The sequence below is a fragment of the Spinacia oleracea genome, chromosome 6, assembly GCF_020520425.1.
Source record: "Spinacia oleracea cultivar Varoflay chromosome 6, BTI_SOV_V1, whole genome shotgun sequence".
Classification (NCBI taxonomy): Eukaryota; Viridiplantae; Streptophyta; class Magnoliopsida; order Caryophyllales; family Amaranthaceae; genus Spinacia; species Spinacia oleracea.
The window spans coordinates 90,286,085-90,311,134 of NC_079492.1; the positions used below are offsets into that span (position 1 = coordinate 90,286,085).

Consider the following 25,050-nt stretch of genomic DNA (forward strand, 5'->3'; position numbering starts at 1 on the left):
TTATTGTTAGTTTGTTATGACTAAACTCGATCCTAGTATTAATCAATATCGACATCATTCTAATTTTAAGCTTCAGACATAAGATTTTACTTGCTTGCTTGCTTCAAAAGTATACCCAGTAGCTTCCAATTATTTGAAGATCTGCCATTAGGTGCTTGACAACACTTCCCTGTCTTGCTATCATTATTTTAACATTTTGTTTTTTGTTTTTGGAGTCTGTAAAACTTTTGATAGTTTGGGGTTTTTTTTTTGGGTTTATGGGTTCAACTTCTGTACTTCTACAGCTCTGCATTCATTCACTCGTATTTAATTTTTGATTTATTTTTTAAAAGAAAGGATTTTTTTGGGGTGCTATTTTTCTACTGTGGTCCTGAATTCTCTATTGAGTTCTTGACTTTATTATCATCCATGATAACCCCATTTATCCATTTTCTTTGTTTCGTGTTTGGGTGATCCTGCTAAAGATTTGAAGTACATTGTTGAGGTTGGGAGCGATTGGAGCTGAATTTTGGGTTGTTTGAAGCAAACCCATTTGAATTTGTCGCTCCAATTGTTCAAATTTTGAATTCTCAGAGGTAAACCTTTTGGATTTTGGTCTAAATTTCGCATCATTTTTATCCTTTTTACGTTTGCAAGTGCAAGATCTGCTTTTGGGGTTTAGTCTTTTGTGTTGTAGATTGCTGCTTTTGTGCATTTATCCGAATTCGCAACGAATTAGAAATGAACCAATCAGAATATACTCGGTTCGTTGTTTTTGGCTTGTTGATTCAGCTTAATGGTGTAGTTTAGTGTGAAATTTAAAGGGGTTTTGTGGACCAAGTGACCCACATTAGCGTAAAGTTAAATACTGAAGTTAATTGAAAATTTCTTTTGAGTTTGAATTAGATGATTACTTTTGTAATTTGAATTATTTTGTTTTCTTGTAGTTATGTTGCTGAGTTTGTTCTTAATACAATACTAGGAGCAGTAAGCTCGTGACTTTGGTAGCCGGGCTTCAAGAGGGTCTGAATGAGTGAGGGGCGATGTTTTGTAAGAATGGAGGATCTTTTGGTAAATGTTGTTAGGAAAGAAATGTGGATTAGTAACGAAACCCTGAAGTAAGTGGTGAAGCTATATTATGATTCTGTTTCTCATTTTGAATTTGCTTAAAGCTGTCATTCTTTACAATGACATCCATCTGAAGTTGAATAGATTTGGAAATTGAGACAATCCTTTACATTTCTTTGCTAATTTATATGTTAATCTCCTTGCTAGTAGTTATCAAAATATGGTTTCGTTTTGGTTTTAGCGGAAATTTGCAAAGCCCTAAATGCTATTATGAATTTGATGAACAGGGTTAAAGTAGTTGAATCAAATGGTCTTCACTATATGATACTCTGATTGCCAAGAATGTCAAGGGCTTCAAAGTGGAAACTTGATAAGACCAAAGTAAAAGTTGTATTTCGACTTCAATTCCAGTGTACACATGTAAGTTGTTTCTTATGAATACTCATGATGCATACTGTTCAAGTTGTCCATCTTAATTCCTCTAAGCAGTTAAATCTCCCTAATTATGTAGAGATTGGATAATCATATTTTACATTAGTTCACAAGTATAAAGTTTTACCCCTTACCATGTACCAGTTTCCATGTTGCAGAAGGTGTTTTGTGTGGGTGGGTGGCTAGTGGTGATGGTGGTAGTTGAAATGGACAAATCTGGTTAAACTGATTTGGTCACATGTTATGTGAAACTGGTAGTGTTGATGTTGTTGTGCTTGCCATGTGAAACATGGATTCTAATCAATCAGTTCTGTAAGTCTAAAATGTACTTCTTCAGTCCTTTGTAGTTACTCATACCAACTTAGGTCGCAGAGCAAGGGTAGATCAGGACGAAAAAGTACAGAATGAACATTAAGAACGATGATATTTAGAGTGTTCCAACTTACTATCGTAAAATTATCTGAGGTAGTGTATTTTGGACTCAAGATTAAGAATTGATGTAAAATAATCATTATCATTCATATAGTCAACAGTCATACTGTGGACGGTATCTACTTCCGTGGTTTCATTTAGTTGCAACGCTTCCCTATTTTGTAAGTTTGAATTGGTTGCAACATATCTTTTATAGTTTCTGGTTTCTTCTTTTCTCTCTCGTCATCACATGAGCACTTTTGCCATCTTTCGCTATCTCACTCCTATCACATGGGTGTCCGAAAACTGGTGCCTCCCCCATGTTGCAACTGTAAACATAACAGAGGAAGTGTTTTACCTCCAGACACAGATGTGCTTCATGTTATTTCCCTTTGTTTTTGCTTCGTAGCTTTCCAATATCATCTCAAGTATTATATATGTATTTGGTTATTGTTAGCTTGAACTGCTTTATTTGAGATGTTGCACCTCGTTTGGGGTAGCAAAATCGATCTGTTTAATTACTTCTGTACAACCGAAGTGATATATTTCTGCCTTGTACAGATCCCACAATCTGGATGGAATAATTTATTCATTTCACTTGTTCCGGCTGATTCTGGCAAGGCAACCGGAAAGACTAATAAAGCAAATGTTAGAAATGGTTCTTGCAAATGGTCAGATCCTATCTATGAAACCACAAGACTTCTCCAAGACTCTAAAACTAGACAATATGAAGAAAAGATTTACAAACTTCTTGTTGCAACGGTAAAATATCATTCCACCTGCTTACGTTTCGTATACTTTGATATTGTCGACATACCTGTTTACGGACATTTCTGCATGATTGATGAAATTTTATCTTTTATTGTTCTCCTCGCTCTGCTGCTAACAGGGTGCATCACGGTCTAGCCTCCTTGGGGAAGCTAGCATAAATCTTTCTGACTATGTTGATGCGTTAAAGCCCACTGCTGTTTCACTGCCCCTACAGGGATCTGATTCTGGAGCTGAGTTACACGTAAGGATCTGCAGGAATTTTTTTCCATGTTGGTTAAGAGGTTATATTTAACAAGGCAATGAAGACATGTTGTTTGACTTGAAAGGATATACTACATATTGAAAATGATGATTTAGGCCCATGATATGTTCTGTAAACAAGAACGGCCTTTTCCGTTTCTCTTATATTTGGAAGGGGTGAGTGGAAGATTCACATTATCATCTTTGTCCTTGGTCTTTGGTGGTACTTCTCTTGGAGTATGAAAACTGGCTGCTTAAACTTCTGTGGCCTAAATAGTTTGAGGTTCCAAAGTGCACCCATAAAGCATAAGTTTCTTTAAAGAAAAGCGAAACAATTTGATGCAGAAGCTTTTAGCACTTTGGGAGTTAGGGATAGGAAGATACCAGTTGGACAGTTCTAATAAGAACAGTAAAAGATCTAATAAGTTCAGCTGAATACTTTTGTTTTCCCTTTATCTTTTTGTGGTGGGAGGACTTTGGGTGAAGAGAGGCAGACATAATACAAACATTTACTAGGATTTGTACCTAAGTCTAAATGTTATTTCCGGTCATCATTTAACAGTAGAGGTCTTCTGGCAACTGTCTTTAGACTTTATAAGGACATTTTCATCTGCATCTCCAGATATCACAGTATGTTGGAGCCTCGGCACTAGTTGTGGTTTAGACTACGATTCGGCTATTGAACATTTGAAGCATGATTTTTAATTTTTAAAGACTTAATTGATCTCACATAAAAAATGTTGCTAACTCTGATTTCAATGCCAGGTTACAGTGCAGCTTTTGACTTCAAAAACTGGTTTCAGGTATGGTATGCAGACTCCTTGTACAAGTTGCTAGTGTCATTGTTTTATTAGTGTGTCATAATTTTGTGTTTACTTGTCCAGGGAATTTGAACAGCAGAGGGAAATCAGTGACAGAGGGTTGCAGACAAACACTGATCATGATAGTGGAAAGCTGTCGACACCAGGCGATGGAGTCATTTCTCGTAATGACAAGGTATGCCAGTAATGCCACTTTTTCCTATTTTATTAACATGTACGAAGTATTTGTATTTGCGATGCTTATTTGTTGTGCTATAATGAATAGTAATTGCATGTCGCCATGAGATTTCAAAATTACATATGTTAAAAACAAACGGGATTATATATTGTGCATGTAATACTATATCTTCGACATCTGGTAATGCAATTAGTAAGACGTTAAGCACTATCTTGAGCTTTGTTTTTTCTTTTGTCGATCTGCTAATAGATTGCTTCACATTTATCTTGTTTTGTGCAAGAATAAGGATATAAATAAGAACGGAGAAGGTATAGGTCTTACAAGGTACTTATTGATACAATAAATTTAATACTTCGAATCCTTTAGTGGGGTTCCAAATTAAGAGCTTTAGGTACCCAAACTTTTGGTATCGATTACCCGATATGATATCCAATTAGAAAAATTAGACTTTATACTAAATTATTGTAACATCATTCAACACTAAATACCAACATTTGCACATGATTTTGACTAAATTACTAATAAAAATATAATTTACTCATATTATAAAGTGATTGTTAACATTTTACGATTTTAAGCTTTTGGAAAACGTAGTTCCCTTGTTCCCTAAATATCGCACCATTTGGATTATTCACACTAGACCTTTGGTCATCTTTTGCGATTCATACGTAAAAAAAGTTGTAGTCATGTGAGATCTTGTTAGATTCGTATTGATATGTATGTATATATATTCTAAATATCAACTTTTTTAAGAGTCAAAGTCATGTGTTTGGAGAGCGTAAAATCAACCATGGTTCAATATTCAAGTATCGGAGAAAGTATTTAAGTCGGGAAAATTAAAAAAAATGCTTATCGAATTGTTATCGGGTACCCGTCATTTGTAAAATGATATCCGTAACTGTACATTGTACCCAAAATTTGGATCGGGTACCCCAACCGATAAATATATCGATTTGGATATTGGGTCCGGTTTCGGGTAGTTTTTCTCAACACTAGCTTTCGGTGGTCGGTGGTGGTGAGTTTTCGGGTGGGTTTGGTGGGGGCAGCCGGTTGGTGTGGGTGGCGAGATGGCTAGGGGGTTTGTCGTTGGCAGGGTGGCTGGGGTTAGGGCCAGGCGGCTGGTGGTTGGGAGTGGGCAGTGCAGGTGGCTGGGTTTGGTGGTGGAGCAATATTGGAATCAAGGGTATTCCTTTTCTTACCCTTTGTTGAAGACCCACACCAAAAGACCCCTCAGACTAATAATCCATTATTACGGACACAAACCTGTGTACCCAACTCAATACAACTTATTTGGTAGGTCTATCCCAATGTCTCGTATGAGACAAGTGTCTTGTAGGCCATGCTTCGATTGGGGGTAATAGATTAAGGGGGTAATAAAAGTCAAACCACCTAAACAAAAGGAAAATGAAGGTAAATAAAGGTGGTTGCATGGAAGGTGATGTGGTGGTGTTATGAGGAGAAGGGAGGAAGGGAAAATCTATTACTCCCCAAATGAGGGTAATAATTACCCTGGTGGGATAGTGGGTAACAATTAACCCCATAATGAGGGTAACTATTACCCCTTCCTTTGTACTAACACTAGCTTATTCTCTTTACTACCACTTGATCCCTTTATCATCACCTCCAATCACCTTAATTTTCCTTAGTTTGACTTTTATTACCCCCTTAATGCATTACCCTAAGGGGTTGCGTGGATTGCCCTAAACAAATTAAGGGAGTAAATTTTAATAGAAGAAACTATACTGGGGTATATTTTAAGGGGATAATGCCATATTTCCTATGTTTGGAATTTGAGAAATACTTACTACCCAAATAATCTGATTTCAGCTTATATTTGTGAAATTCAATGTCCGTAAGCCATCACCGCCACCACCCATGGTGGCCCCGCCATCAAGCCACCACCCATCCGATGTTGTTTTTGGTAGCCGATGACATCAATTTGGGGGGAATTCAACGTCACAGTCAACGATGTAGATAGTTTTGTTAATCTTCTTACCGAATTGTACAAATCTACAAAAATCAAATTGATTGAACGAGAGAGAAAGTCTTTTTTTCTGGTGGAGGAGAGATAAAAGAGAGTAACAAAGAAGATATATGAGAAAGAAAAGAGAATTGCATAGGAGAGAGATAGAGAGACAAGTATCTTCCTATTCAACAATGGATGTCATCTAATTAGCACCACCATCTATGGCGGTTTAATTGGTGGTTACCACCACAAAAGAGGCAATTTTGGATGTTGATGACATTAACATGTTCGAATTTCATGGCTAAGATAAACGGTGACAATTATTTCCCCAATTACCTCACTAAAATTTGTATATCTGCAAAAAAAGGTTAGTAGAGGGGTGAGAAAAAGTCGTCGGAGTTTATGAAGTTTTTCCGGTGATGGTGCCTTGATGGAAGAAATTCATGGTGACGAGAGAAAGGAGTAATTTTCTGGGGAGATTGTTACCCTATGGGGGGCTAGAGTAATAATCTACCCCCTAAATGAGTGGAATAAATTACTCCTTGACATTTCTCCCTCATTCCAAACCTTCAAAAATGACAGAAATTAATTACTCCCTTATTTATTTCACCTCATTACCCCTGGTCCAGGCGGGTCCTAAATCCAAGCATGCCCGTAAGCTTAGTGTGGATCGTGGCTTGAGTTGATCTTCCCCTACTATGGTGCTCAAAATCCCCTCTCTGTTACTCCCTTCGTCCCAAAATCATAGTCCTGTTTTCCAAATCGAGCGTCCCAAAATTATAGTCTTGTTTCTAATTTTGGCTATTAAGGTCCCCACTTTCTCATGTACTATATTAATTAAAAATGAATTGAGAACCCCACCCATGTATTATATATTCTCCACTTTTCTATTTTTCTATGTACTATATTCTCTTTTCCATGTACTTTATGTAGCGAATATAAAATAATAAAATGAAGGAGAAATAAATATGGGTTACAACCCGGAATATATATATATATATATATATATATATATATATATATATATATATATATATATATTTATAAAATACAATATGATCCTAATATTTCTCCTTTTTCTTATTCTTTTTTTTTCTTACTTTTTTTCTTTACAATGAAAATAAACACTACTTTTATAACTTCTGTTTTACTAAATTGTAAAGCCCCGACTTCTAAACACCATTAATTAGGTTAATTATCTTTAATTAGCAGCGGAAACCCTAATTTAGTCGGAGCGTCACATGCCGTATCTCCCTCGTGGGAAATACAAGGCGGCATAACCTTTTTAAATTACTATATAAACTTTAATAATAAATACTTCTAACATTGACTAAACATTAATATTAAAATCTAACTCAAATCATGAAATCAAACTTAGAGTTTAATTAATACATCCCTTTATTACTAATGACATAGTTGTCTTTACTAAACATCGATCGTGAATTTGATAGTGGTATCCTCACTCTAAGGCATCCCATGATCTTCTTCGTACCTAAAACAAAAGCAACATCGTGAGCCGAGGCCCAGTAACACACTACCCTAACAACGTAAACTCATTTCAATTCATTTTATTTACTTTGCAAACAGGGAGAATAGTATAGTAAATCACTTTCATAAATACACTATAATATCATTTATACTTGAAACTTTAATAGTTACCATTATCTTTCATAAATCATTCATTTTACTTGGTAACTGACAAGTTAGCCTTGACGTCTCCCACCTTGCGATAGTCCTCAAGGAGCACTCTCCCTTGTTGGACATACGCCCGTACCTAAATAGTTTCTCTTTTAGCTTGCGGTAACCCTCAAGGAGCACTCTCCCTTGTTGGGTGTCCCGCGGTACGGCGGTACATGCACGACCTAGAAATAGTAACCCCACTAACTGCCAGAACCGGTTACACTTTTATTTATCATGTTTCGTATCTTATTCGTAACTCATTAAAATCATTCTTATAAAAGCACTCATAAACATATTAAATATCATCATTCATAAAACACACTTCATAAATACATTTCATATCCCACAATCCAATAAAAACACATCATTATAAACACATTTCATAAACTCATAAAACACATTTTATAAGAGGATTGTGGGTGTTAGCAATAGATGTTACCTCAACCGTAGTTTTACTTCCCGTTTAATGGACCGTTCTTCCTGAGCTCCAAGGACCGGATATTCTTGTAGTATTAATTTACAAGATTAGTAACAAAAGTAATATAATTTGTACAAAGTACATATATTTTGTTTATAAAAAGCTTTTAGTTATGAAATTAATTTCTAAATCAGTACATATCCTTATATTATACTTTAGCTAGTAAATTAATTGTCATAAAGATTCATGTAAACCAAAAGTGAAAGTGATATTCATCTTACCGAAATTAGCTTGGTGCTTAACAAGGAAAGTTGACTTTTGGGAAAGGGTGTACTGTCATTTTCAATATAATTTGGGGAAATTGGTTTTCATACTCCAAATTGAGTTTCGGTTGCACAGAGACACAAATAAGAAGGGAGGTGGGCTTTGCGTAGGCGGCATCTGGGTGGAACAGGGCTGATCTCCGAAGGGTAGAGATACACGGCGTCGGGTTTATGGTGGTAGCACCGGTGGTGGTTCGGTGGCTCACACCGCAAAGGAGAGAGAAAGAGGGAGTGCAACGTGAGTTCGGGTTTCGGTTTCGACATCGAGATGCTAAAATTAAAGCTTGATATTAGAGGCTAGTGGCCGTACATGGTGGTAGTGAGTGAGAGGAGGTCAGTAGGGTGGTGGAAGTAGGCGGCAGAGGAGGAGGCACCGCGGTGGTGGTGGTGGTGCGTACAAACAGAGAGGGATATGGGGTTTAAAAGGATAATTTTACTTGGTTTAAATTGATGGGGAATGATGCTTGGTTGAGTGAGGATTATGATCATCTTCAATGGGTATTTATAGGGAGTTGAAGGTGGAAAAAAAACGTAAGCAATGAGGTCAATTTCAATGGTTTTGGCAAACCCTCCAAGTCAATACAATGGGAATTTAGTGAGAGGGAGGTAAAACCAGGTGCTTTCTATTTGCTTAGTAAGCTTGAAATGATGAGTAAGCTGATTTGTGAGTGACATTTGGGAAAGAGTTTTGGTGGCTCATGGAGCTGCTTCCACGGCAGAGGATTGAAGAAGAAGAAGTGGACTTTCCCTCTTTTGTTTGTTGACTTAGGGGTAGTTTCGTAATTTCAACAAGCTATAAGTAATTTTTTTTTTTTTTTTTTGAATTTTGGATTGGTTAAAGAGCCTTATACTTTGAGCTTTGGTTAATCGTATATTGTCCAAATAATATCAAAATTTTTAATTAATAAATGATAATCGTAAAATTATCCTCTCTAATAATGCATTCCAAAAATTAAATTTGACGTTTTAAGCTAATAATACTAATTAGTATTAATAAAACATGTTTTGAAAATGTGGGGTGTTACATAAATAATAAAAGGATGAAAACTCTTCTAATTCACAACCTCTCTCTAAGTTATCAAATGTTATTTAAAGTAAACTAATTAATTTATCAAATGCTTAAAATAGTTTTCTAAATAAAAGTTTGAATTTCAACACGCCCCCTCAAACTTTAATTTTCATTCCAAGTAACTCTTAATTTTCTAAATGCTTCATAAGATAGGGGCTTCGTAAATATGTCTGCTACTTGCTCACTTGTATTACAATACTTGAGTATAATTGTTCCTTGCTTGACTTGATCTCGTAGGAAATGGAATCGAGTATCAATATGCTTGCTTCTCCCATGTTGTACTGGATTCTTAGCAAGTTTTATTGCTGACACATTGTCAACATATACTGTAGTAGATCCTTCTTGAGTGTGACCAAGTTCTTGTAAGAGATTTCTCAACCATAATGCTTCACAAGCTGCAGACGAAGCTGCTATGTATTCAGCTTCACAACTTGATAGTGCCACAACTGGCTTTTTTTGGAACTCCAGGTAAAAGCAGTTGAACCTAGATAAAATACATATCCAGTTGTACTTCTCCGCTCATCTTGATCTCCAGCCCAATCGCTATCTGAATAACCGTATAATGTTGCTCCATTTCCAAAAGAATAGAACATCCCATAATCTAAGGTACCTTTAATATACCTTACTATTCTCTTTGCAGTGCACCAATGTGATTCTTTAGGTGTCTCCATGTATTTACTGACAAGCCCTACACCATATACAATATCAGGTCCCAACTAGACTTTTGTATAGAGTTGGATCAATTAATTTTCCTTCTCCAACTTTTGTCATTTTCAATCCTGACGCAACAGGAGTGCTCATAGGTTTGCATGATTCCATTTTAAACTTTTCAAGAATCTCCTTTGCATATTTCTTCTGTGAAATGAAAATTCCATCTTCACATTGCTTGACCTCTATGCCAAGAAAAAAATTCATTAAGCCACAATCTGTCATCTCAAATTCTTTAAACATTGCTGCCTTGAAATCATCAAACATAGTTTGGTTGTTCCCAGTGAACAACAAATCGTCAACATATAAGCTTACTATAAGAATATCATCCCCAATTTTCTTCACATAGACAACATGTTGGTATGGACACTTGATAAAACCATTTTTTAGTAAGTATCCATCAATACGTGTATTCCAAGCTCGTGGGGCTTGCTTTAAACCATAAAGTGCCTTTTTCAAACGAATCACTTTATCTTCTTCTCCCTTGATGACAAAACCTTCTGGTTCTACATAAACTTCTTCTTCTAAAATTCCATTTAAAAATGCCGATTTAGCATCTAGTTGATATATCTTCCATTTGTGATGTGCGGCAAGTGATATCATCATTCTCACAGTATCTAAACGAGAGAGCAAATACTTCATCATAATCAACGCCATACTTTTGCTACAAGTCTTGCCTTGTATCTATCAATATTTCCATCTGCACCTCTTTTGATCTTGTAAATCCATTTTACACCTATAGCCTTATAGCCCTTTGGCAATGTAGCCAACTCCCATGTATCATTTTTCTCTATTGAGTGGATTTCTTCTTTCATTGCAGATATCCATTCTACTTCTCCAACAACTTCTTCAAAATTGAGGGGTTCATGGTCTGCATATAAACAAAATAAATCAACTTCTTCAACTTCGGTTGTCTTTTCATAAATGTCTCGTAGGCTTCTCATTTTAACAGGTGTTTTTTGATGGTGAAACTAATCCTTCAGTTGATGGTGATGATGATGATGAATCATTATTATTTCTTGGAGTCCTTGGTTGAGTTTTTTCAGAACTCTTCTCTGTAATATTATTATATTCTTCAAACACAATTTTCTCTTTTTCTTTTTCCTTTTCTTGATCATCCCATTTCCAACAGTCTCTTTCGCTGAATATTACATCCCTACTCTTAATCAACTTTCCAGTAATTGGATTATATAATTTATAAGCTTTGGATTGTGAACTGTATCCAATGAAGATACATTTTCACCTCGATCATCTAACTTCTTTCTCTTTGCCTCGGGTATTTGAGCATAGGATATGCACCCAAATACTCGAAAATGTTCAACATTTGGCTTCTCGCCACTCCATGCTTCTTGTGGAGTCATATTTTTCACACTTTTTGTAGGACAATGATTCAGTATATAAGTTGTCCATGCAACAACTTCTGCCCAGAATTGCTTCGGCAATCCTCTTTCTTTCAAGATGCTTCTTGACTTCTTGTCATGTCTAGAATTGTCCGATTCTTCCTTTCGGCAATTCCATTTTGTCGTGGAGTATAAGAGGCTGTAAATTGTTGTCGTATTCCAGAAGCTATGCAATAATTTTTGAAAGTATTTGATTTACATTCACCCCCTCGATCTGATCTTAGTGTTTCAACTTATATCCACATTCTAGCTCAACTCGAGCCGTAAACTGCATAAATGTATCGAATGCAGCTGATTTCTCCTTTAACATATACACCCACAATTTCCTGCTATAACCATCGATAAAGGTAATAAAATAGCGATTACCTCCTAAAGATATCGGTTCCAATGGTCCACAAATATCAATGTGTACCAGTTCTAATGGTGCTTTCGCTCTCCATCATAATCCCTTCTGGAACGGAAGTCTTGCTTGTTTTCCCATCGTACATATTTCACAAACTTGTTTAGGATCTTCTATGGTAGGCAATCCATGCACCATGTTCTTCAATTGCAAGAGTTTTAGGCCATTGAAATGCAAATGCTCAAAACGTTTATGACACTTTTGTACCTCGGTGTTAAGTTGCAGTGGAAACATGCGATTTTTCGCCATTTGTGATTGAGCAATAATTCTTCCACTATTATCTTTAAGTAGAAGAATATTACCCTCCATATGAACTACATATCCTTTTTCCAGGAGTTGCCCAATACTAAGGATATTGCTTTTCATATTCGGCACATAATAAACATTAGAAATGAGTTATTCATTTCCATTCTTTTGAAATATCCGTATTTTTCCTTTACCTTCAACTTGTAGTTTGGATGAATCTCCCAAACTTATACATGTGGTTACTCGCACCAGAATCGAAAAACCACATGTCTTGATTACTAGCCTCTTCATGTGCTAGCAACAATGTAGGACTTTCCTCATTGTTTTTTGACGATTCAGCAAAACTCAAATGATTTCTCTAATCTTTTTGTTTGCTCCAACACTCAGATGCATAATGTCCATATTTTTGACAATTATAGCATTGAATGTCTTTTGTTTTACCATGTTCATTGAAACTTCTTCCTCCTCTGTTTGACCCTCTTCCACGGCCAAAACTTTTCTCATTATTTAGGTACCGAGGATGGTAGTTACCACGACCTCTACTGCCTCGTCCTCGAAAAACGCCTCGTCGATTTCCACCTCTTTGTTCATTTAAAGTCAGCTTTGATTCAACTGCCTGCTCTATCACAACAGGTTTGTCATTCTTTAAAAATCTCTGTTCATGTACTTGAAGCGATCCAAAAAGTTCTTCTATTGATAATGTATCAATATCTTTAGATTCTTCTATAGCAGGTAAGACATGATTAAAGTTCTTATTGCATGATCGAAGTACTTTCTGAACGACCTTAGAGTCTTCGATCTTTTCTCCATTTTGCTTTTGATGGTTTACATTTGTAAGGAGACGAGAAAAATAATCAGAAATTGACTCATTATCTGACATTTTGATTTCTTCAAATTCACCTCTTAAAGCTTGTAAACGAATTTTTCGAACTCTCTCAACTCCTTTAAATATTGTTCCAAGAGTATCCCAAGCTTCTTTGCTTGTGGTTGCATTTGAAATTTTTACAAATGTTTCTCGGTCTAATCCTGCATATATAAAAAATAAGGCTTTTTGATCTTTTTTCTGAATCTCTTTACACTCATTTTTCTTTTCTTGGGTATATGAGGCTTTTACCTCATCCGAAGGTTTTTCAAAACCATCACTTACAACATCCCATAAATGTTGGGAACCAAAAAGTGCTTTCATTTTAATACACCAATTTTCATATTGGTCTTTGGATAATTGGGGTACAGGCGGCTGAACAAAGTTGGTAGACATTATGAGTTATTGAAAATAACGTGGCTCTAATACCAAATGTAGGAGTTACACAATTTACGAATTGCTAACTCGAATATAAAATAATAAAATGAAGGAGAAACAAATATGGGTTACAACCCGCAATATATGTATTTATCAAATACAATATGATCCTAATATTTATCCTTTTTCTTATTCTTTTTTTCTTCCTTTTTTTTCTTTACAATGAAAATAAACACTACTTTTATAACTTCTGTTTTACTAAATAATAAAAGGATGAAAACTCTTCTAATTCACAACCTCTCTCTAATTTATCAAATGTTATTTAAAGTAAACTAATTAATTTTATCAAATGCTTAAAATAGTTTTCTAAATTAAAGTTTGAATTTCAACATTTTATTCCACTTTTCCATCTAACTCATTCATCATTTGTACTTTATTCTACTCTTACTTGTACAATATTCTATTTTTTTTAAAACCCGTATTTTTTATCAACCGAGACTATAAATATGGGACGGAGGGAGTAAAAGTCAGCCTTCAACCCGAAACTTCATTTGCTTAATAAACTTGAGCACCCTTAATAGGAAACCAAGTGACCAACTACCACACAGTAACATAACCTCTTTTGTAAATGATTACATACTTCAAATAGACATCATAACACCGATCACATATGTACCCATGAATATCATGAAAGTGAAAGTCCAAATTTGGTATACTGCCTGAGCTTGTGTTCTTTTTAATGCAGTATTTCAATCAATTATCACAAAATAACATAACCTCCTTTGTAATTGATTGAAAGCACCACAATAAACTTCAATTAGATGGTCGGGAAACTGAGCCCTAACCTAACCATTTGAATTAAATCTGTTACCTGAATTTGATCTCTTTAATCCACTTTGTCGTTATAGTTTTGGCAAGTCTCCCTAAAATAACCTGACCTATGCGTAATTTCACAATTGTTGGCAATTCTGCGCAAACTTGACACTGCAAAAACGATATCACAGCCTTGACCAAAATAAGAATAAAAATAAACATAAAAAGAAAAGCACCCAATAGCCTACGTTTGGTTTTGGACATAGACTGGACGTGTTGTAGTGGTTCACAAATAAGAGATAATTTTGTTTAGACATGAATAAAATGAAGCCATATGAATAATGGTTAATAATATAGGAACAATTTTAAAAAATCATTGTCCATCATTAAGAAAAGTCTAAGATAAAAGGGCACCACGCAAAGTTTTCGTTTACCATGGTCTTTTGTTTCTCTGTTGGGAAGTGTAATGAACTGGCTATTTTGACCAGAAAATTAATGTTAGAAATTATATTAATTTGGTAGAAAGATGATGGACGCAAAATGGAATACAAAAGGTAGTGACTTGAGGCCACCAATCTCTAGGTTTAGTGACTTGAGGTCACCACTCTCCAAAGCCTAAGCTTTACCAAATTCTCAACATATCTCTCATAACCTAATGTGCCACTATTTATAACCATTCTACTACACTTACCTAATTTGTCTTTTACCTAATATCACTCACTAACTATTATGTCCTTCCCTTACATTGATTCATTACAATACCGACCCCCTCAAGGTGGATGGTAGTCTGCACTCGATTCTCGACCTCGATAACGCTGGTCAATGTTATCTTCATAGCAGTGCTGCCATAAATGTTCAAGGTCTTCTTTGCTGGGTGTTGCAAGCAAACTGATCAGGTTGTCATGGGGAAGTAGAAAGCTGTCATGTTTTGAAATTAAGGTGAGAGTGGGAATGGTCATGTGGGGAGATGATTCTGATATTTGATTGTAAGCTTTAGATTTGGGCAAATCTAAAAAGAAATTTGGTTTAAAATAAAAGGTTGGGTGGGTTTGTTGTAAATTGAGCTTGGTGGATGATTGAGTTGTGAGGTGGGTAATCCGGGTCTCCAAAATTGGGCTAGATTGATGTTGGTTAAGTTGCTTTGGGTTGTGAATGGAGGGTTGGAGTAATTGGGGTTCAGAGGTGGGGAAAGCAAGGGGTTCAGAGATGGGGAAAAAAATTTGGGCCTAAAGTCATTTGTTTGGTCTTCTTTTGTAAAACAAGTCCCGTCTTTTAAATGGGTCGGCCCCATCACCATCACTTCATTGTTGTATTCCTCACAACCTTGTTCCCTTACAAAATTGCCCTTACTAATCCCCTCTTCTACAATTGGCTTCCCCTCCAAGCCAACTAATAACCCAACCAAGCTTCTTCCACACAATTTCTCTGGAATCTGCAAGTACCACCATGACTGACTTTGTGCGCCACCACCATGATTCTCATCAGAAAAGAAGAGTAAACCATCTCCGGTATTTTTTTTGGACAATTCCCCAGGTTCACCACCACTAGATCCGCTTGCTTCTGAACCGCCCTTCACGGATCCCTCCAGTCCCTTTTTCAGGCCACCACAAGTGGTGGTTCGAACACCAAAGTTACAATTTTCGGTTAGGAATCCAAGATCCTCCACCTGAGCCACTGCACCCAACACCTCCCCTCTCATATAGTTCCCAGTTTTGCTCTCTTCTGTGATTTTTCCCGCACCACCACCACCTACAAATCCACTCAAATATCTTCTCAAGCTGCCACCACTAACCGTGTCTGGTAAGAGACCACCAGATCCACCATTAGAGCGTCTTCCGGTGAAGCAACCAGGACCACCACCAGATCCGCAACCTCCGGCACCTCCACGCTCGAATATTCTTCTCTTCCCTTCCCCTCTGAAAACATCAAACATACCATCAGAATTGACCCTTGCAAAACAACAAGCATCTCCTTGACCCTGTTAAACCGGCCATCAGATTTTCTGACGTGATAAACCTCGAGAAATCCAGGATTATTTTTAGATCTATTTTTCCTCAAATCCCCAAGCTCGATCCCTTTTGCTTCTACCCTCTCCGGATCTTCCACCGCTGCCTCTTTCTCTTCCTCTTTGAGTATCTCTTCTATCCTAATTCCTTCAATTCTTGCCGGAACGAAGAAAAGATCGGAGAAAGACCCTTCATGATGTTTTTCACGAGATCTTCCTTACATTTTTGGAAAATCTCATCCCACTTCTCCTGGGATTTCTGATTAGACCCTGCAAACACCATCTTTAACTTTTTTTTTTTTAAAGAAAATCAGATAAGTTTCACCTCCAAGAACTGCACCACTCTGATACCAAGTGTAATGAACTGACTATTTTGAGCAGAAAATTAATGTTAAAAATTATATTAATTTGATAGAAAGATGATGGACGCAAAATGGAATACAAAAGGTAGTGACTTGAGGCCACCAATCTCTAGGTTTAGTGACCTGAGGTCACCGCTCTCCAAAGCCTAAGCTTTATCAAATTCTCAACATATCTCTCATAATCTAATGTGCCACTATTTATAACCATTCTACTACACTTACCTAATTTGTCTTTTACCTAATATTACTCACTAACTATTATGTCCTTCCCTTACATTGATTCATTACAATACCGATCCCCTAAACTTCCACCTTGTCCTCAAGGTGGATGGTAGTCTGCACTCGATTCTCGACCTCGATAACGCTGGTCAATGTTATCTTCATAGCAGTGCTGCCATAAATGTTCAAGGTCTTCTTTGCTGGGTGTTGCAAGCAAACTGATCAGGTTGTCATGGGAAAGTAGAAAGCTGTCATGTTTTGAAATTAAGGTAAGAGTGGGAATGGTCATGTGGGGAGATGATTCTGATATTTGATTGTAAGCTTTTGTGTTGGGCAAATCTAAAAAGAAATTTGGTTTAAAAATAAAAGGTTGGGTGGGTTTGTTGTAAATTGAGCTTGGTGGATGATTGTACTACCATTTGCCTGACGATCAACAAAGAAAAATTGAGCATCAACCAAAGTTACCCTTATTGTACTACTATTTTACATGGAGCAGTTTCAAGCTTAAAGCTGTTTTCTTTCTGTAAGAAAGTGTAGTATCTTAAAGCTTCAAATGACGTTTCCTATATTTTCAGGTGAGCCCACGAGTTAAGTTCAAGTCAGAATCTAAAGAGCTACTAGCACTTGAAGAAGAATCAGGCATCAGTGAAGAGTATGCAGACTCAGCTGCTGGCTTTGATGGATCATCCAATACTTCAGGAAGTTTTTGTGCAGAAAAGCCTGAAAACTCGAGCACCCGAGAAATTTACAGTGTCAAGAGCACAGTCTCTGGTGAGCGTGGAGGGGTTTCTTCCACTTATATCCCTGAAAAAGAGAAAGGGGCATCTGATAATCGCTTGTTGGTGCATGGTACTAGTGATTGGGTCCACCGGTGGGGTGCAGAAAACTTAACTGACGGTGAAATCGCAGTTGTTTATGAAGAGAACAATAGACTTAGGGGAGCCTTAGAAGCAGCTGATACGACTATTAACGATCTTAGACAGGAGATAAGCTCTCTACAAAGTTACGCTGATGATATAGGTGTTGAAGCACAAAACTTGACAAAAAAATTAGACATTGAATTGTCTGCAGATGAGGAGCTGGTGAAAGAGGTTTCTTTGCTCAAATCAGAGTGTTCTAGATTCAAAGATGATCTTCATTGGCTAAAGAGTTTGAAAATGAATCCTCCAATTCCTAGAAGGACAACTGTTGATGTAGATCAATATAACTTAATTCAAGACACGAATCTGAGATGGCTGAAGGGCATTTCAGTTTTGGAGGATAAGCTCAGAGAAGTCCAGGAGAAGGCACTTCTTGGATTCAATGGGAATGATTCAACAATTATGCACACAGATCTAGAGGCATTGTTCTGTATTGTGCAAGATCTCAAACAAGGAACCGAGGGTTCTGTTTATCAGCTTGATGGATTATCAACTGAAAAAGCAAAGACAACTATTGGTGGAATGATTTCACATAAAACTGATCATGTCATGTCAGATACTGGTCTAGGTGTTGAGTTGTGTCATCCAGAAGGTGTACTTTTACCAGGGCTGCTGGCTCCTGGGACTGGTCCAGTGGATACTACAAATGCAATGCAAGGAGAAATTTTCAAACTTCTGAGGGAGTTAGACGAGTCCAAAGCTGAACAGGAGTGCCTTCTGAGAAAGATGGATCAGATGGAGTGTTATTATGAAGCACTTATTCAAGAGCTGGAGGAAAACCAGAAGCAGATTCTTGGTGAATTGCAGAATCTCAGAAATGAGCATTCTTCGTGCATATACACTGTTTCATCCACTAAGGCTCAGATGGAGGCAATGCATCAACAGATGAACAATGAGCTGTTACAACTTGCTGAGGAGAGATGCAACTTGGATCTCCGTAACAAAGAGCTAGAGAAAAGAGCTCTTTCATCAGAAGCCGCACTTCGAAGGGCAAGATTAAATTATTCAATTGCTGTGAATAAGTTACAAAAAGACCTTGAAGTTCTTTCTTCGCAGGTACACTCTATGTATGAGACAAATGAAAATCTCATACGTAAAGCTTTTTCAGAAGTTTCACAACCATTGCTTCAAGATGCTGTGCCAAGTGACCTTGCTAGAGGCTCTGATACTGACAGTCCTATGATGTCCCAGAGTCATAGTATGAGTGTCAAAAATCAACTTCTGGGAACTGATAGGCTCTTGGAGAACTTAAAGATGTCTCTCAAATCGCAGGAGGAGCTGTATGGGAAGATACAGGAAGAACTTTTTGAAATGCATCTTGCAAATGTACATCTTGATGTGTTCTCAATCACACTTCATGAAGCTTTAGTAGAAGCAGATTTGGGGAGGAAATTTGCACAGGCAGAGATGCATGAATTTGCCAAGCAGCTGGAGCTTTCGTCGAGGGCCAATGAATCGCTGATAGTGAAATTGCAAAATATGACGGATGAGGTGAGTGTTCTCACAGAGGAAAAGACTGTGTTTGTTTCAAGATGCAATGACCTTGCTCTGGAGAACGGTAAATTGGAAACAAATCTGAAGAGCGTTTCCAATGAAAAGCTTGCCCTTGCTGAGAAAATTGAAGAATTGGGGATTCTGTTAACTGGATACCAAAGTTATAAAAGAAATTATGAAGATTGTAATGTTGAGAATGAAAAGTTGGCATATCTTTTAGAGAAATCTACTGCAGAGAAGGGAAATCTTTCAAATGAAATTGCATTGTTGCAGGAAGAACTGATGAGCATGAAGAGCAAAGTCAAAGCAACGGAGCATTTGCAGAATATAGTTGACTATCTTCGTGAAAGACTAGGGAATTTGTTGGCATCTGGCAAAGAGCGAGCTGATGATTTGCTCTCTTGTAGTAACATAGAGGATAAGAAACCAGAGTTTCAGGAATTCGTGAGTATTACAATGCAGCTGGAAGAGGGCCAGCGGAAGCTCCATGACAAAATCCTCCTACTCATGGAAGAGAGGGAAGATTTGCTGAATGAGTGTGATACTTCCAAGTTCTCTTTAGCCAGTGCAAAATCCGAAGTTGAGATTGTGAAGCAGAAATTTCAGTGTGATGTAGCTGACATGGTTTATAAATTAAATGCATCAAGCACTCTTGTGGAAAAGCTTCAAACAGATCTTGAAGTTGTTGGTAACAGATTGAAGCTTAGCTCAGAGGCAGAGGAAAAATATACACTGTTGGCTCAAGATCTTCTGTCTGATTTTGTAAAACTGGATGCTTCCTTAGAAGAACTCACTTCCAAGAATAGGGATCTTGCTGCAGAAATAATGGCTTTAGGAAGTGTTACTGATGAACTGAAGGGGGATAAGTTGCTAATAGATAGAATAACACAGGAAAACATGAACCTAACCGAATCGTTACATAGTAAGACTGATGAAACTGGCATGCTTACGTTGGAGCTTAATAATTTGAAAGGAATGGTGGAAAGCTTGCAGGATGTGGTGTCTCTTCAAAGGGACTTCAAAGATCGACTTGAGGCTGATGTATTAAATCTGAATATTCAGTTGAAGGAGAGAGATGACAAGTTGTCTCACCTTGATCAGCAGAAATCTGAAGTAAGCCAACTAAAGCGGCATCTATCAGACATGGAGTCAGAAAAATCAAGTCTCTACCATCAATTCTCGAATTTAGAAAAGCACCTAAAGAAGACAGCGGAGGGATCCTCTGCTGATTTTGAAATTCAGTTAATGGATATGCATGAACTTGTAATAACTGCTGATATTACATGTACTGTTGTTAAGAAGCAGTATAAAGGCCATGTTGAAGCGCTCTTACAACAACTAGAGTACACGAATCATCTTCTCCTAGATGTTAACCAGAAAAATCTTGATCTCACTTCCAAGCTTAACAACTGTCTTGCTAGCAAAGAAAAATTTGCTGAAGAAAAATCTAGATTGCTGTCAACCCTTGAAATTTTAAGATCCGAGTCAGAATCTTATGTTTCCCTGAACAAAGCTCTAGAGCATGCCAACACTATTACAGCTGCTGAACTCGAAGAGTACAAGAAGAAGAATGATATTTTAGTGACAGAATATGAAAATGCTAAATCAGAACACAAGTTTGACATTGAAGAGCTTAAATTCTTGCTTGGAAGTTCTCAAAGAGAGAATGATAGTTTTATAGTTTCAAAGGAAGAGCTTGAGATCAGGTTTCTGGTGATGAAAGCATCAATGGAGGAAATGAGTGCTCATTGCAACTTTCATGAAGAATGTATAGAAGAGCTGACAATGCTAAAAAAACAGTGCTCTGATCTTACGCGTAAGCTTTCTGAACAGGTTTTGAAGACAGAGGAGTTCAAGAATTTGTCTATTCATCTAAAGGAGCTTAAAGACAAAGCTGATGCTGGGCATCTTCAAGCAAGTGAAAAGAAAGAAGCTGAAGGGTCTTCAGTTGCTATGCAGGAATCCTTGAGAATAGTATTCATTAAGGAGCAGTATGAAACTAAGATACAAGAAGTTCGACACCAGCTGTCTATTTCGAAGAAGCATGGTGAAGAGATGCTCTGGAAATTACAGGATGCTCTTGATGATCTCGAGAATAGGAAGAAATGTGAAGCAACTCAGTTAAAAAGAAATGAAGAACTAATATTGAAGATAGCCGAATTAGAGGCTGAGTTACAATCAGCCCTCTCGGATAAGCGTGAAAGATTCATGGAATATGAACAGCTAAAGGCAGAGTTAGATTGCTCAGTCATGAGTCTAGACTGCTGCATGGAAGAAAAAAAGCAGCTAATGGCATCTTTACAGAAATCTAATGATGAAAAAGGTAGATTGGCTGATGAAATTGAATTGTTGAGAGAACAGATAGAGAACCTAAAAGCATTCATGACAAGTCCCAAAAACAATGAGTATGTGTGTGATGCACTGCAAAAGGGTTCAAGGGAGCCGTCTAATTTTGAGAAATCAGTAGAGAATTCAGTTTTAAGCGGGCAAGAAGTTTTAGATGAGGGAATTTTATGTAATTCCTTTAGTGACCAGGCAAACCACTCATCTCACAATATGGTGCAACAAACTGAAAGGGGGGATGGGGTATATATGAAACCGCCAGTAGTACAGGTACTTCCCTTCATGCTTTCTTAATTTATATAATTAATTGTTTGAGAACAGATGCAATTTAGCAAACTCTCCCTCCGTCTCATATTAGTGTTCCCATTTTCTTTTTAAGATTAAAAAGTTCATGAACTTTGATCACCATGCAACATTATTACGTGTGATCTTGCTAGATTGGTTTCAGTGTGTGTTTTCAAAATATCAAAATTTACAATTTTTTGAACCAGTATGTAACTTATGATATTAATGGTTAAAGGTCTTTCTTGGAGACCAAGAAAGAGCAAATGGATATACTATTATGGCCTTATGGTGGAATGGATTATATGCTCTGTGTAGTTACTGGCCTTTTCTTGTTCAAGTGTAGAATTATGAGTATGAAATTATTGGTTTATTAAAAAGATAATCTGCCTAAGTTTAGTGTTTCATCTACATTGATATTTGACATTAATCTTAAACTTGCCTACTATTGATTTATGACTTCCTTAAAATTGTAGTCTGTTCACCACTTCTATGAAGAAAATTAATCTTGCTTATGTCAACTATAGCTGTTCTGCATTCGATGTAAATATAGTTGTTCTATTGATAGTGGTGGTGAATATGAATAAGTAATTTAGCGCAAGAGTAGAATTGCATGAAGGCCTACATGGAGCATCTGATGTAATCCTATAGCATGATATCCAAATTTGCTTGGTGTATAGGTTGGCACCTGCATTGAAGCCTTCACAATGACCTACTAACTGTCTCTTCTATTTTTCTCCCTTTTGTTTCAGTTAGTCTAGCCTACTTTCTAATTTGATCTGTTTCAAATGGACTGTCCAAAATTTTCAGTTTACTCTTCCACTTATGAGTTTTCCTAGTCTTATTAATATGCATGGTTTTCATCAACTAGAACAGTCGTGGACCTCATGGTGAAATTGAGGGAATAATTAATTTTGCTTTTCTATCTCGGATGTAAAATCTATGTGTCAGAGCTTTTGTTTTGAAACAAATTACAAAGTCTTAAGATATGCTGACCACTGTCAGCTTCAGGTCTACATACATTGTATTTAACTTTAATGTTCAAGTTTCTTTAAGATCTAAAGTATTGCTTATGTGTTCCTTTTTTCTGATGTCGAGAAGAACCAATTTGACCATATATGCAGGATGCTTTGGTAACCAAATCCACAGAAGATCTTTCAGGGGTAACAAAGAATGAAGATGATATTGTGCACAATGACTCAGTGCATGCCACTCTTCTTAATGATCAGCTGAAAGCACAAAATTTAATGTCAAGCATGGACCGCTTACAGAAAGAGGTAATGCACTTCCGCATGGTTTATTGTTCACATTAGAGCAGAAGATTTGCAGATATCGGTTCCTAGTATTTCTCTTTGTGAGAGTGAAATTACACTTGTTATTAGGCTTCATTTGGTAGGGTGTAAAACGTTTTTATGGAAAACGATTTTTCCCTTTTCAATCATTGTACGTTGTTTGGTTTAGCAAGGGATGAAAAACAATTTTACATAACTCCCTCAAAGGTGGAAAAACTTTTTCCATTTGAAAGGGAGAGAAACTATTTTTCCACCTTTTCTACTTACCTCCCTCTCACATCTTCTCCTCAATCTTCACCATATTCTCCCATTTTCTTTTAAGGAACCAAACAAAGGAAAATTAGTTTGGAATTGTGTTTTCCCTTAGAAAATGTTTTCCATGGAAAATAATTTTGCACTTAAAACGTTTTACACCAAACCAAATGGAGCTTTAGTGATATAACTTTTTGTTAATCAAATATGCAATAACTGAATAACACGATGAAAACTGAGGATAGTTGGGAAATTTATATCAAGAAATAGTTGAGTGTATCCGTGAACATTATCTTTTCTATATTAACTGGACTTTTGTCCAATACTAAACGGAAAGCATGTGGCTTCTTTTTGAGCTGTTATGGGACCATATGTATTCGTACATCATCCTTTACTTGGAAGTTTGTTATTTACTTGCAGTTAGAACGGATGAGAAATGAGAATACTCTTCTAGGAGATGAAATCTCATGTGAACAAGATCATCAAGGATTACGAAGTGAGCAAATGCATTTAGAGAAGGTAAGAATTGAGTTTAATCTGCAAATGCTTGATCAGTATGATCTGATACTTAATTAGTTCGCCTACTAGTACTAAGTTACTAAGTATGCAAGGTTTACGGCACAGGTAACCAAGGAACTTGGTGACATGTCTTGTATGTATAATGATTCTTCAAGAAGTGGAAACTCGGTAGAGAGAGTCCTTGCTTTGGAGCTGGAACTTGCTGAAGCCTTGCAGGCCAAGAAGAAGTCAACCATCCAATTTCAGAGGTGAATACTGCCAATTTTACTTCTGCTCATATTTGAGACTTGTGATTTAAGATTCATTTTGTGTTGAAAGCTTTCATTGTGACAGATGGCATTCCAATTGAATTTTATTATTTTTATTTATATTTTTGGGGGTGGTACAGTTCTTTCTTGAAGCTACACAGTGACGAAGCTGCAGTATTTCATAGCTTCAGAGACATAAATGAACTGATAAAAGACTTGCTGGAGATGAAGGAAAGATACAGTGTTATGGAGTCAGAACTCAAAGGAATGCATGAGAGGTACTCTCAACTAAGCCTGGATTTTGCCGAGGTTGAAGGAGAGAGACAAAAGCTTACAATGACGCTAAAAAATGTGCGTTCACCAAAAAGGCTTTTATCTCGCCCTCAGTTATCCACCCATGAGGATTCATCTCCATGATCTTACAGTTTTTTTTATCCATTTTCATTACATGAACATCAAGCAGTTACCTAAATGTACACTTGTGCTTGTGTAAATAACGAGCATTGTATAATTTCTTGTTATAGGTTAGAATTCAATGCCCAAATGTTCTCAGGGCTGTTGCATAGGTAAAGTCCGGATTTTTTCGACCTGTATTTATGTATCAATATGTATGTATAGGAAGCAAACTACAACATTTAGTTGTTAAATCATAAATTTTTGATTTGTAATTGAACTCAAATTCCACCTGAACATGGAAGCTCTTTGATGCTTTGGTGACTTTTTGAACATCCAGATGCTTACGTGTGAGAAGATAGATGTGGGCTTCATCCCTTTTAATAAAAAAATAATAATTATTAATGCTTTAGACAAAACAAATTAAAACGGATATTGACTAGAACTCTATAATTGAGTTGGGGTATTTGGCTTGCGAATTTTAGGTATGAGTTTAGTATGGTTTAATTTCATACCGAGAAATTTTTGTGTGAGACCGCCTCACAGGAAAGACCGCCT

General features: G+C 36.8%; 1 protein-coding gene across 7 annotated transcripts; it reads left to right on the plus strand.

Annotated features, from left to right (window-relative positions):
- Nucleotides 1-24,789, plus strand: LOC110780567 (sporulation-specific protein 15). 7 transcript variants are annotated; one of them, XM_056831250.1, is made up of 13 exons: nucleotides 1-151; nucleotides 465-575; nucleotides 927-1,097; nucleotides 1,335-1,467; nucleotides 2,452-2,652; nucleotides 2,780-2,902; nucleotides 3,667-3,704; nucleotides 3,786-3,897; nucleotides 17,325-21,776; nucleotides 22,913-23,065; nucleotides 23,753-23,851; nucleotides 23,957-24,099; nucleotides 24,240-24,789. In XM_056831250.1, exons 4-13 carry the CDS (start codon nucleotides 1,390-1,392, stop codon nucleotides 24,514-24,516), a joined length of 5,676 nt encoding a protein of 1,891 aa, XP_056687228.1. In that variant the 5' UTR covers nucleotides 1-151; nucleotides 465-575; nucleotides 927-1,097; nucleotides 1,335-1,389; the 3' UTR covers nucleotides 24,517-24,789. The 7 variants fall into 7 exon arrangements, 6 of the variants coding, with proteins under 6 accessions (XP_056687228.1, XP_056687230.1, XP_056687231.1 ...); XM_056831252.1 differs by having other exon boundaries at nucleotides 962-1,097; XM_056831253.1 differs by lacking the exon at nucleotides 927-1,097.
- Nucleotides 24,790-25,050: the final 261 nt, after the last annotated feature.